Source organism: Daphnia magna, linkage group LG4, assembly GCF_020631705.1.
Source record: "Daphnia magna isolate NIES linkage group LG4, ASM2063170v1.1, whole genome shotgun sequence".
NCBI classification, from domain to species: Eukaryota; Metazoa; Arthropoda; class Branchiopoda; order Diplostraca; family Daphniidae; genus Daphnia; species Daphnia magna.
The window spans coordinates 4262328-4276038 of record NC_059185.1 but is presented as its reverse complement, the minus strand read 5'-3'; the positions used below and the strand labels follow the sequence as shown (position 1 = coordinate 4276038).

Below are 13711 nucleotides of genomic sequence, written 5' to 3'. Positions count from 1 at the left end.
GAACACGGACGAACACAACAAAAAAAAAAAAGAGGAACTTTTACAGAGAAACACAACCCCCCCAACACCAAAAAAAGAAAGAAAAAGAGTTGATGGTAATTTGAATGAATGACCCGGACGCCAGCTCTTCATCTACACAACTGTATAAGAAAAAAGAAGAAGAAAAAGCCGCATCGCGCTGCGGGCGACTTCTACACACATCGCCATCACGATGATGATGATGATAATTTACGAGTACACACACACACACTCCAAACAGCGCAAATGCCATCATCGCTTTGGCTTTAAATCTATCTAGAAGATTATGTATGTAACGTTTGTGGCGGCTATTATATAGGATTTAAAGAGAGAGATAAAAAATTAAAAATGTGTGTGTGTGTGTGTGTCTTCCATTGCTACTAGCAGACTACTCAAAGTGGTCATTCGAATTCGATTAGTGAAACGTTAATTCGAATGTGTATAGCAGGTCAATAAATGCACGGCAATTAGCGTGTCCACCTGTGTAACGTTGAAATTCAAATGCGATCGTCAGATTAAGACGAGTTGAGTTGACATTTAGGTCGTGTAGATTAATCACGAACTTAGATGAGTCTCTCCTTGTTTTTTTATGTTACAGGCTTTGAATTCCTAATCAAGTGGATTGAAATCCCCCTTTTTTTTTAATGTTCGAGAGGTGTCTCGGTCAATTAGAATGTCACGTCACGTGCTACGGTCCCTATATATTGACGTGTCAGACGAATTAGGCAATGATTGGTTTATGAATAATAAAGGACAACAGAGAAAGCTTTTCAAATAGAAATGAACGAGTTGAATTTGCACTTTTTGTTTGAAAGAGAACTACAGTGAGACATGGAAATGATGCATTTTCAGTGACATTTATTTGCTAAATAGAGCCGTTAGTGGTGGGGTTTTGAGAGTGCGTGTTGTTGTCCAGTGAGAACAACTGGGGCAATTTCCGTTCAATGTCGTCATTCACATAAATAAGAAAGAAAGGCAACAAAAGGAAAACAAGCGAAAGGTGGAATAGGCGTTTTAATGGGCCATTTCCACGGAAACTCTTTAATGTATTTATGTGAGACGGCGTAAAGCTGAAAGCTCTCTAGCTGTATATGCACGTATACGTTTGAGGAATAGGTCATTTTTACAAGTTTATCGAATTATGCACGGACGTTTGATTGTTCGGAATGCGCTGGTCCCACATTCATTTCGCCCCCTCTAAAGAGCCTCCCAATTTCAATTGTTTTCCCTTTTCACTTGTCTCAAGGATCTTTCTTATATAAATGGGCCCCATTTACTTCACACACACACACACACAAAAAAGAATTACATTTTCAAAAAAAAAAAAACATTCAATTTTTGCAATTCCCTGAATTATGCGAGTAGCACAAGGAGGTTTAACTTTTTTTTTTTTTTTGTTTACCTGAAACTGGATGTTATGCAACCTCCCCCCCGTTTAATGAGGGAAAGGTATGAGTTGCTCAGCGTGAAAGTTGCCAAAGAACTTGCGTGCTATTCATTTGGTTATCAAGAGAGAAGGCTCGATTGTCTTTCACATCTTCCTCCCCGCTCCGAAAAAAGAACTTGTTGCACACACATATATATGCTTGTGCATAGGCAGTGGGTTTGTCTTGTGTATAGTCTACACACACACACACACACACACAGACGTAGCTGTGTGTGTACGGAGAAGAGCGGGAAGGGGGGAGGGTCGTGTGAAATTCACACACGCTCTCTCCATGACAGACAGGCAAGACAACGGAGATGGCCGGGCGCGCGCGTTTTCATTCACAGTCGGTAAATGAAGAGGAACTGCGCCGCGACGCCGACAACTCTATATGCCAGTAGGAGTGTATATAGGCTCTTTTTTCTCTCTCTCTCTCATGGAAAGTAATTATTTTAAGAAGAAGAAGAAGAAGAAGAAGAAAAAAAAGAATCGTCTAATTCCTATCATTAAGAATAATGAGCCGATTCATTTGGTTAGTACGAACTGGCGCGACGTCTTTTTACTTTCGTCTTGTAATTTTTACGATTCCTTGTTCGCTTTTTTTTCCAACATTTTTTTTTTTTTGTGGATAATTTATTCTTTTCTTTCTTGTTTTCATGATACGCGATTGTGTTGCCGTGTAGCGGTTGTGTGTCTGCACTGTTTTTCGGTTTTTCGTTTTTGTCATTTTCCCGTTGTTTTTTTTTTTGGGTAGAAAAAAAAAAAAAAAGGGAAAAAAAGGAAAAGAAAATTCCTGAAATGTTTATCCAGTTCTCCCAAGCGTCTTGGTTGCTGGTATACTATGCCGAGATGCATAGCATTCCGGAAGTGTTAACAGACCAGAGTGATCACTATTAACGAAAAAAAAAAAAAAATGAAATTACATTTAATCTGTCTGTTATAATAAAAACAACCGACGTCAAAATGATCATTTTTTTTTATTCGGAAAAAAAGAAGCAAAACAAAAAAAAAAATTTAACGACTTACTTTTGAATCGTAGAAGCATATAGTGACATGTTTTATTAATATTCATCCCCCCCCCCTTTTTTTTTGTTTGATAAAAAATATATATATATTTGAGCTCTCTCGTTTTTTTTTTTTTTTAATGGCGAACATAAAAAGAAGTTTAATATTTCAATCGTGCGGGACATTTTATATGTATATACAAAGAGACCCAGCGCGTTATCAACGTGTTTAGCTGCGTGATTATTTATTTCACTCATATTATGTGGCATTATGTCAGGCTTTCAATGAATCCATCAGCAGTTTCTAGTTTTTTGTTTTTGTTTCATCATTTCTTCCTTCTTTTTTTTTTTTTTCGGTCTTTTAGCGTCTAAGAGTTGACGCGTTTTACTTCACAAATTTGACTAATTTCACTCGCTTTCTGGGGTTTTTCCCATCAACCGTTCGCCATCGTCGGGTCGCCTTTTGTTTGTTTGAACACGGCGTGTAGTAGACGCAGACATGCCCGTACAGGATTGCACAGGTTTGCACAAACTAGTTCGAACGGCTTGAGCGTTTGCTTCCGCATCTCTTCACGGTTCCCATCATATCGGCTCTATGGCAAAAGAGACAGTTAAGACAGCCAAGACAAGTATTTTATGCATATGCCCGCCTGTGTTTTTTTTTATTCTTTTTTTCTTCTCGACAGGTGAAAAAGAATCAAGAAAATCTTTTGTTTGACTCTTCGTTGTTGTTGTTGTGCTCCGGTGCTGCAACTGGTTTTCTTTCTTTTTTTTTTCTTCACCGGGTTTCGGTGTGTGTGTGTGTATAGAGTAGTACTACTACATCACAAATTGGAAAGCGCAATCAGAGAAAGAAGGGGAAAAAAATGAACTCGTCGTCTTGTTACAACTTCTTTTGTTTGCAACACCAATGCGAAAGTAAAACGAGGCCGATACGAGTCATCACGGTCCAGTCAACAACTGGGCAAGGACGTTGACAGTTAGACGTTGATGTTAACAGACGTTGCACGAGATTCTTGCGCTTTGATTAGGACTGGAATACAAGTTGAATGCGACCGCAAGTTATTATTAGTTATTACATCTAGTTTTTTTTTGTGTGTTGTGTGTGTTTTTTTTTTATATTTTAATGTGCAGCTGGACTCTCTGACCCGCTTTAAAAAAAAACTTGTATAGGAAAAGAAAAGAACAAGGAGGATACGACGAAAGTAATGTCCGTTGATTCCTTTTTTGTTCGTCAAAGACACTGAAAAAAATACGACTAACTAATCATAATGTGATAATTAGCTCTAGTCATCAAGATATAATTGAAGGAGTCTTAACGAGAGTCGCGCCCCATACCTGTCCGTAATTAGCTATAGGCAATTCTTCGGGACACACACACACACACACATTTTCAGCCGTTATTAATCAACTGAAAAGAAAAAGAACGAGAGACTTAATACAAAGGCAGTTTGGACTTTTTTTTTTTTTTTTTAAATTGCGCAAACGTCGCCATCGTTTTCAAATGAAAACAACAAAATGTTGCGCGTGATTTACGTTCGTATTTCACGGGAGCCAAATAAGCTATATCGTTTCGGGCAAGAGAAATGGCAAACTAGCAACAGTAGGGTCTATACACATGAGAGGGACACAACAACACAATACTTTGGATATTTCATTTAAACGGTTCCCAATTTTTTGTTTCCCTTTATACCGGTCACCTTTAAAAGAGAAGGGGGATACGAATAAAAAACAAAACTTAAGTAACATTTTGTGGTCCACTTCCGGCGACGCTAGACGCCAGAAAAAAACCAAAAAAACAAAAAGGGACCTTGTGGCCCAGAGCAACCCCGACAGAAAAATAAGTGAATGCTTCAGGGCTGAATTGCTCTACAATATAACCACCAGCGAGAGAGAGAGAGAGAGAGATAGAGAAAGATGTTAAGTTGTTATCTTCTCTTCCTGTTCTTCTTCTTCTATATAAAGGTGGTGGTGGTGGTTATTATTAAGGACTTGTCGCACCATTTTTTTATTTTTATATATAATATACACGTTCCGTAGTACTGGCTATATTACGTTTTTGTTTTTTGGTGAAAGGCGAGAACGTGTAATCGTCCTGGTTCATCCGATGTCAGTGGCTAGCTTATATCAAACACCTGCAAAACTCGAATTTCATAAATATGAAAAACAAAAACAAAATGGAAGACGATTGTTATTGTTTCTGTTGTTATGGCAGGCGGAAAATGACCTCGACTCTTGTTATTTTTTTTTTTGCGATTACAATTGTTTTGAAGAAAAAGATATAATCGCTTGCTGAAGAGGAAGTAAGAAGAAACGGGTTCCTTTCAAATGATTGCACACATTTGTATATTACATGTGTGTGTGTGCGTGTACCTGACGTGCACACTTATATCGTTGAGAAACTCGGCAAAGGGGAATTATAATATACTGTTGTATATATGTAAAGGGTGATGATAAGAATATATATATATGTACATAAAGTAGAATGTCCGGAATGAGATCGATCGTGCCGACAAAAGGGCATTTCTTCCTTTGAAATATATATATATTTATATATAAATATATCTGTCTAAATTTCAGCTCTTGTTGTGGCTGGGTGTAGTGTCTTTTTGAAGACGTAGGGGAATGCTGAACTGCTACTGGCTCTCCAGCTTATATAGCTTTAGTCTAACTGCTGTGCATAGTGAAAAAGATTACGATTCGATAACCATTTTAGCTACTGGTTGGTGGCATTTCCCCCCTCTGTCTTATTTCCCATCATCATCACCGTCATCTTTTTTTTTTCTTTTCTGTCGTCTTTCTTTTTTTTTTCAAGAAAAGAATAGAATAGGTATGCGAGGGAAAAACGATCTAATGGCTTATTCCTAGTTCTTCTTTCAAAACTAAAAAAAAGGAAAAACCATTTCAATTCCAAATGGCTCGAGTCATCAACTTTTTTTTTTCTTTTCGTTTTTTTTAAATTTTACGACCACCACCTCTGACCAAAAAGGATCATCATACTATTTTATTATTGTTTTCCCGAAATGAAAGAAAACGTCACTAGAGTGCTGCAATGTCCCTCCATTCTTTTTTTTGTTTTGTTTTTTCACTTTATTTTACTTTTTATTTTTTGTTTGTTTTGTTTTTGATGGAATGGGCTCGTAAAATCCACAAGTCAAGGTATTACCCCCAAAAAACTTGCCACGTACTGTACACACACACACACACAAAAAGAAGATTCAATGGAAGAGACTGACGCCGGTACTCGGGAAAATGTTTTGAGGTTTCTTTCTCTCTTTATTACGTTTGTCTCCCTGATTCTTGTTGATTATAATGACAATCATAATAATAAAAAATAAATAAATAAGAGGAAAAGAACGAAAATTAGGAAAAGAGGGAAATGCTTTACGACGTATCGTATCGTCGTCTGTTGGCAAAGGCTTGCAACTGATGAATAAGTGAACTTTCGGATTTGATGACACGGCTCCGTGGCCTCCCCCTTCCTGTACCAACACTAAAAGAGAAAGAACGAGAAAAAAAAAATCGGCAATTTTACCCGGGGAACCTTTGTTGATTTATTGTTGCTGAACTGCGCGCGCTTAAAAACGAAAGAAAACAAAAGAAAAACAAAGAAAATGATCACTGTGGTTCGTCTGCTCTGAAACTTGTAAGCACATGGGACTTTTATCGCATAACTGGATCGTTCTCTTCGTTTTTCCCCTTTGAGCATGAGACTTTTGGCGTTATGACCGAACTAATCTGTGTTGTGATCTCCACGTGTGCTATTGATTTATTTGCTCTCCCGTTGAAATGGTTTCCGTCAACGATTCGAGAGGTAACAAAAAACTGGATGGGCTGATCGGCCCACCACCTTAGAAGGCTCGTATCCCATTCGTCTGTTGAAATCACCCAATCATTAGTGACTTTTTTTTATTATAAATTACCATTAATAGCTTTCCTCATCATATTATGTGTCCTGAATTGGAGTGTGGACGAACCCTTAACTCTTTTTTTCTTTTTCATCTAGCAGCTTTGATGCCAGCAAGTCGACCAAGGGGGCCAGCAAGCTGCGGCGTGACCTGATCAACACAGAGATAGGCCACCTGCGTGACCTGCTTCCCTTGCCGGCCTCAACACGTCAACGTCTCTCTCAGCTACAGCTGATGGCCTTAGTATGTGTCTACGTCAGGAAGGCTAACTACTTCCAGCAAGGTGAGAGCCCACGAGTTTTTACATTATCAATAGAGTTTTATGTCACCCGAGTGTCATCAGCAGAGAGTCTGTCAGGAAGGGGTCGTAACCCCACTTTAATTCGAGTGGCACCAGCCACTGCTCTTTTGTCATCGTGCCCAGCTAAAGGAATGATGAATCTGGCTGCACACTGCCTGCGACAGCCCCCATTTTACTCCTCTCTGCTTTTCTAACAAGCCAGGGTGGCTTTTTTTTCCTATCCCATCTTTTCCTCTTTTGAGTAGCATTGCTGTGGCATTTCAGTTGGGGGGCCACTTCATCAATTAAGAGGAGAAAAGGAGCCACACGCACGCACAGACAAACGCCCGGTGTTGATTGTCTTTAAGCTTCAAGTATCCCGTAGAGCGAGTGCGCCGACCTCCCTTTAAGCTCGATGATGGAATACATTTAACAAAGAGAATGAAAGAATAATAATAAAAAAAAAAATAATAAAGAAAAAAGCTAGACGTTGAAAAAGAAAGACGGGGCTTAAAAAAAGAAAGAAGTACCTTCTACCTTGAGGGCTGGAATGTGCTTGTACAGAGCCAGGTGCTTTTTGAACGCGTTTTCTTGTTACATATAATTTTTGTATTCAAAATCGTTCGAAGAAAATTGAAGAAGAGTTACATCCGGTCGATCAAGAAAGAAAGAGAAAAGAAAAAAAGAAAAACAACAACAAACTTGTCGCCTATTTCTTAAATTCGACAGTTCTTGATGTTCCTGCCCACAGAACTGTGTTTTTTGTTGCTGTTCTTCTTCTTTTTCTTTCCTCTCTCCTCCCTCCGAATGAAAGGGTTACGGCTGCAGCGTGAGAACTCTTATTTTTTATAGGGGAGCAAAATAAGAGAAGGAGAAGGCAGTTGGTTATAATACTGAGAAGTGGGACACAACCGAGAAAAAAGTTTCGCTTTTCTTCACCTTTTTTTTTGTTTTTATTTTATATTTTTGCTTTTCTTTCTTTCTTTCATTCTTTATACCCTCCTCCATCTCCGGTCCATTGTGAGCGTCGCGAGATGATGTGTGTTTGCCGGCGTTCTCCGTGTGCGTGCACAAGGCAACAACAACAAAAAGAGGGGGGGGGGGAATATTTCAGCGCCTACTCACATTCTCACCACAAAGTCATTAAGCCAGTCAATCTCGGAATGAGATCAGCCAATTTAGGAACGTTGAACGAGTGGCATTGGTTAATTGAAAATCTTTCAAAAAAGGGCAGTTTTTCCTTTTTATTTTTGGAGCGGCCCGATTGAAAGCCGATACTGGGCCAGTCGATTTGGGACGGCCCAGTCCCTTTACAGGAGGCCACAGTTTGTTGTTTTTTGAAAGGCAAAAAATGAAAAAATAAAATGGGGTGTATCGTTGTCGTTTGTCCACCTAAAAGTCGTAGACGTCCCGTTTCTCTTTAGACGGGCAAAATAATAAAAAAAAAAAAAAAAATGGATATCTAAACGGTCGAGTGAATTCTGCCCACGTCACCCTTTGGGTAGATATTAAATCACTATTATTATCAAAACATTTTTTATTTTCTATTTTTTAAGAATGACTGGATGGATTTGATTCATCTTGAAGGATGACTAAGTTGCCAGGGCCAGCGCAAAGGCCAGTTTTTATTCCCTTTTTCGCTTTTGGTTTTTTTTTTTTTTTTGGAGGGGGATGAAGGAAGGGAAGCAAAAAAAAAAAAGAATTATAATGAAGCGCATCATCATCAAGCAGCACACCACGCAGCTTATGTATATACGCTAGTCGGAGTCAAGAGCAGCAACTGAGAGAGAGCTCGTTAAAATGAAATTAAGCCCAGGATTATCGTTTTTTTTTTCTTTCTTTCTTTGACTTGATAGTATTATTATTATTATAATACTATTTTTTTTGTTGTTGTTGTTGTGTGTAACAAAATTCTTGAAATTCTTTTTATTTATTTTTTTTTTCTTCTTCTGTCAGTTGTTGGTTTGTCTCTTTTTCTTCTCGCTTCGTGTTGTTTCGCTATTTAATAGGTCACCATCCGAGGCACCTTTTTATTGTCGGGGGATATATCAAATGAATCGCTAATGGTTTGAAGATTTTTTTGTTGTTGTGTTGTTTTGTTTGGTCCATAGGGGTTGTCCTTGTTATTGAAGTGTCATCATCATCACGGTCCGCGTACAAGAGCGGAAAAAAAAAAAATTTGGCAATCGATGAATTCAATAGACACACGTAGGGTGGGAAGGGATTATTTTTTTTTTATTAAATAAGGAATGAAAAAAAAAAAAAAAGAGAGAGTCCCATTGTTTTGTTGTGTACGTCGAGATAACGGGTGTTGTGTGGGTGGTCGTGCGGCAATACAATCACAAAGTCCCTTCTTCTTCTTCTTCTTTTCTTTTTGGGTTCGCCTTCATTTCTCCCCGCCGAGCCTCTTTTGCGTACCGGACGAGTAAAGAGAAAAGAAGATGTGAAAGATGAAGAGGGAAAAGAAAAGAAAAGAAAAAAATCATTTATTTGTTTAAAAAATAATATTTGATTTGTACATATGTATTTTTTTTTTCTTTATTTATTTATTTCTAAATATAAAAGAGAGAAGGGGAGGTTTGATGGCGGCAACGGGCAATAGCGGCGGCGTATCAATGGCGAATCAATATTCCATGGGGGGGTCCCTTCTTCTTCATTTTTTATTTTTGGTTTTTTTCCTGTTGCCTTTCACTCGACGCGTCCGCGTTTTGTATCTATTTTGTTCGAGATGACAAGATCCCACGCTTGTCTCTCTCTGTCGCTGTGTCTCCGGTGCTTGCATCGCCACAATCTGAAAAAGAAAAAGAGAAAAAACGAACAAACAATGGCGACACAGAGTTTGACTTCGTGTTTATATATTTATGCCATGGTCGGCCGAGCGCACGCACCCACCGCCAGAGATTAAACGCTGAAATTTAAACATTTCAATAATAAAGGGCAGTTTATTTATTTATTATTATTATTATTTTGGGGAAAAAAAAGAAAGAAAACTAGTCAACCGGTAAAGAAACACGATGATGGAATTGATTATTCAAATGCTCTCGATATGAAAAGAGGGAAGGGGGGTCAAATGCGCAAAAAAAAAAAAAAGTTCGATTTGAAATGGTTTGGAAATGAAAAGAAAAGCTGGTGGCGAGTAAAGATGGAAGGGAATTTTGGAATAAAGAAAGAAAGAAAGAAAAAAATGGGCAGTGACGTCTCTATCGATCAAATCATTTCCACTTGAAGGCATTAGGAGGAATGTGAAGGGATCTCGGGGGTAGGAAAGAAGCTGCTCTTGCGTTTTCTTGCCGTCTTCCTCTCTTAATGTATGCGACGTGTGCGCATAAGTCAGAGACGCAAGTGCCTCCCCCTTTTTACCCGACATGAGGGCAGAGAATGATTAGCACCAACCGAATCAAGAATCCAATGAATCATTTTCTCCTCTTCTGAATTCTCGTAGGAAATGTTTTAAAAAATACAAATTTTAACGCTAATAGCAGAGCGCATGCAAAAGAGTAGCAATGAGCTTTGGTTCGTCTCTTTTTTAGAAATAGGGACGCAAAGGGAAGGAGTAGGAGGAGTAGGAACTGTTTCACTGTTACACGCCAGCAACAGCAATCCCCGTGAAAAAAATAAAAAACGTCCAGCAGAAGAGGCTTCCTCCCATCTGAATTTTTGGTGGCTCGATAAATCAATGGTTTTTTTTTTTTTATTTTTAAATTTCTTATTTCTTATGAGCCCATCATTCTTCGGCTGCGATAAGTGCCACTTGTTGAATTAACCAGAAATTTTGTGTGTGTGTGTGTGTGGAAAGGTTAAAGAGGATTCGAGTGCATGGGTACAGTTTTACACGACGTAAAACTGCGTTTTTATTTTAATATATATATTTTTTTCGACTCGACTCGGATGAGAAATAAATGAAATGAATCCTTCTGAAGTAGCCCCCCCTCTTTTTTTTTTTTTTTTCTTATTCGGGTCCCGGAACCCGCTGCTTTCATCTGATGGATGAAGATGGATCCGTGATCGTTTTTAAGGCTTGAAAGAGAACTCTTCTGAATAAGTTACGCGGCTATTTATTATTTTTGAAATCATTTTTTCTTTTTCTTTGAAATTGAAGGCCATCATTTTATTTTTTTGATTTTTTTGTAATTTTTTTCTAAAATGAATGATTTATTAAACTATTGTTATGAAGGATGTAATAATATTCCGAAATTGTTCTAGATAAAAGGAACCCTATAGTTGTTTGTTTTCCAATTTTTTTCTTTTTATTTATTTATTTTATTTTTTTTATTTTTCTAGTGTAGATCAATAACTGAAATTTTGTTCGATGTCGGATAGGAAAAAAAAAATGGAACGCGCAGAGGCAAAAAAAAAATAGAAAAAAATTAAAAAGAAACGGGAAGGTGGGAGGTGTTGTATCGTGCCTAAACACACGGTCGATGTTGTGGAAGAGAAGCTAATCTGGTTGGCGGATTAGGTTCGCTCAGCAAGGCGGCGGATTCTTGTTTCACAACGCCAATGAATCTGTCGGTCCGTAACCCGAAAAAAAAAAAAACAAAATTTTGAGCATACGGATGCACTTATTCGTGACGGATATGTGCGCGCAATATCTTGTTCGTTTCTTTCTTTTTTTTTTTTTTTTTTAAAATTTAGGGCCCTTACTTCTCTCTCTCTTTTCTTGCTAGTCGAATTTCTTCGTTGCTCGTCGTTTTTCTGCTCTTTCTCTTCTTTCAACTTATTTATTTTACGATCCATTGTTCTTCATTTTTCTTCTCATCTCACAGACACACACACACAGACACACACACAGGAAAAAGGGGGATTTTCTCTTCTTTTTCGTCTGTTTATTTATACCGTGTCTATTATACAGCTGATTCTTTTCTTTCTTTTTTTTTCTAGTTATTATGTTATTATGATGATTTTCATTTTTAATTTTTAGAGGGGAAAAAAAAACTGGAAAGAATTTGAATTATTTCGCGCGCTCCGGTATCGATCGGTTTTGCGTGCGGAGAAACCAATGACCGGACGGAAGAAATTCAGAGTCTGCGTCTGTGTGTGTGTGCGCGCGAGAAACACACACACAGACGTATAAGACACACTTTGTAGATCGTAAAACATGATCGCCTCTTTCTCTCTCTCTCTGCAACTCTGCCGCTAATTGAATTCCATATATCGATGCAACTCCTCCTCTCCTCTTTGATTTTCCCCGTTTATTATGATGATTATTAGTATACTTTTCTGTGTGTGTGTGTGTTGCGTATTGCCGTGTTTGAAATGGGCAGTTCGGTTTTCCACGGCGTCACGTAAGGATCGATAATTTGATTTTTCTTCTTCCATTTTTCGTTACGGCTTCAAAAGTTAATTTATTCCGACACCCTCCTCTTGCCGTTTCATTTTTTTTTTTCAAATCTATTTGTTCTGTTCCGAAAAGGACGGTGATGGTCATAAGAACCGGTTGTCTCGCCATTTTTTCTTTTTTTCTTTTTCTTCTTTCGCTTTTACACACAGACATATACGTTAGAAATCAGTCGGCATAACGCACACAATCTTACGTTAACCGATGCGTTGTGCCGTTTGAATCGTTTGAAAAGGTCGGACATGTGTGACTGCTTGCATTTTTCTTTTCAAATATCTACTCTTCTGTTTGAAACAGACAGACAGACAAACAAACAGCGACGTTACGTGTAAACGCCAACTGGAAAGACCAACGCCAAAGAAATGATTGGCTTAGAGTACAGCGTCATTGGGCTTGATTTGAACGGCACTTGAATATATTCGACCGAAGCCCGAAAGAAATTGGTTTCTTCTCCCGTACTGGCGGTATATGCAAACGAAAAAGACGTAGAGAAATGTTGTTCATTTGAAGAAAAAAAAAAAGAAATCATTTTTTTAGAGAGGAAGCAACAAGAAGGAACGAGTTTTGTTTTTTTTTTCTTTCCTCCTCTGCCTTTCTCTCTTTGTTGTTTCCAGAAGGTATTATTTTTTAGAAATATATATTTGATTTCCTTGTCCCAATCATATCGAATGAGATAAATAACCTGTTGATGCATTTGGAAAAATGTTGAGCAGTCAGAGGGGGATGTTTGATCATCCAGCGCTGGTATAGCGAAAGAAAGAACATTTTAAAAAAAAGAAGAAGAAGAAGAAAAACAGAGAGAGAGAAATGAAATGAGATAAATCACCAAAGTGGATTAGGATTGATGAGAGTCATTTTGGTTGCTGAATGTTAATACGTTGGGGTTTGTCATTGCCGAAGCATCTACTGCTCCTACCCCGCCCTTTTGTGTGTCTGTGTGTTTCACTTGTTTTTTTTCTTTTGGGAGTTCTTTTTTTTTGTTGTTGAAAATTGCCTCATTGGCCATCTCGTTTGATGGCTGGCATATCTTATCGATGACAGCTGATTGCGATTAGGCCATCCACTTTCCAAAGTAACGACTGCGCCAGTATCTTGTATCGAAATCCTTGTTACTAATGAGTCATTAGCCACGAAAACCAACCCAAAAAAACAAACAAAAACGAAATGTAAATCCTGTATTTTGTTCTGGTGGGTGATGCGTGTAACGCATATTACGAGTTCGATATATACAAACAGTTTATAAGGCCGTGTTTGTATAGGTTTCCCAACTTCTCGTCTGGTTTTCTGTGTGTGTGTGTGTGCACCTTGTTCCGTTTTCATTTGTTTTTGCTGTTCTTATTTTTTTTGGTTTTTTTTGCTTTATATTAATTCGTTTTTGTTTTGTTTCGTTTCTCTTTCCGTTTCTGCCTATTTTGTCTTGGCTGTTTTAGTTTTCAAACGACACGACCTCGGCCAAATGCCCACGCCCAGCATCGGCTTCTCCAAGGTGAGTGACCCACCATTCATCTCATTCCGGTCCGAATTAGATTAATTACAGTCATTTATTTTGCGCCGGCCGCCTTTTTTTTTTTCTTTTTTCTTTCTTCTCCTCTCCCTTCAAAGAAGTTTCACATGCCTTCCAGATTTAAAAAAAACGAAACGAAAGGTTTTTTTTTAAAACCAAAGAAAATTTGAAATACAAACGCCCTTCTTATGCGCCTAGCGGGATCCCGACGCGTCCGACATCGCTCCTACACT

The 13711-nt window shown here is 38.2% G+C and overlaps 1 protein-coding gene across 6 annotated transcripts in view; it reads left to right on the top strand.

The window, feature by feature from the left end:
* Nucleotides 1–13711, top strand: part of LOC116921315 (protein single-minded) — a 46139-nt gene that overhangs the window by 2067 nt on the left and 30361 nt on the right. For 3 of the 6 annotated variants that reach the window (XR_006645374.1, XR_006645373.1, XM_045172202.1), the window contains exons 2-3: nt 6455–6639; nt 13405–13460. Coding sequence is in view for 4 of the 6 variants with exons in the window: in XM_045172202.1 (XP_045028137.1) it covers nt 6455–6639; nt 13405–13460 (241 nt within the window). In the remaining 2 variants the exon portion in view is untranslated. Of the gene's footprint in view, nt 1–5532; nt 6263–6454; nt 6640–13404; nt 13461–13711 lie in introns of those variants that run through there. The other 3 variants (XM_045172205.1, XM_045172204.1, XM_045172203.1) reach the window with 3 other exon arrangements.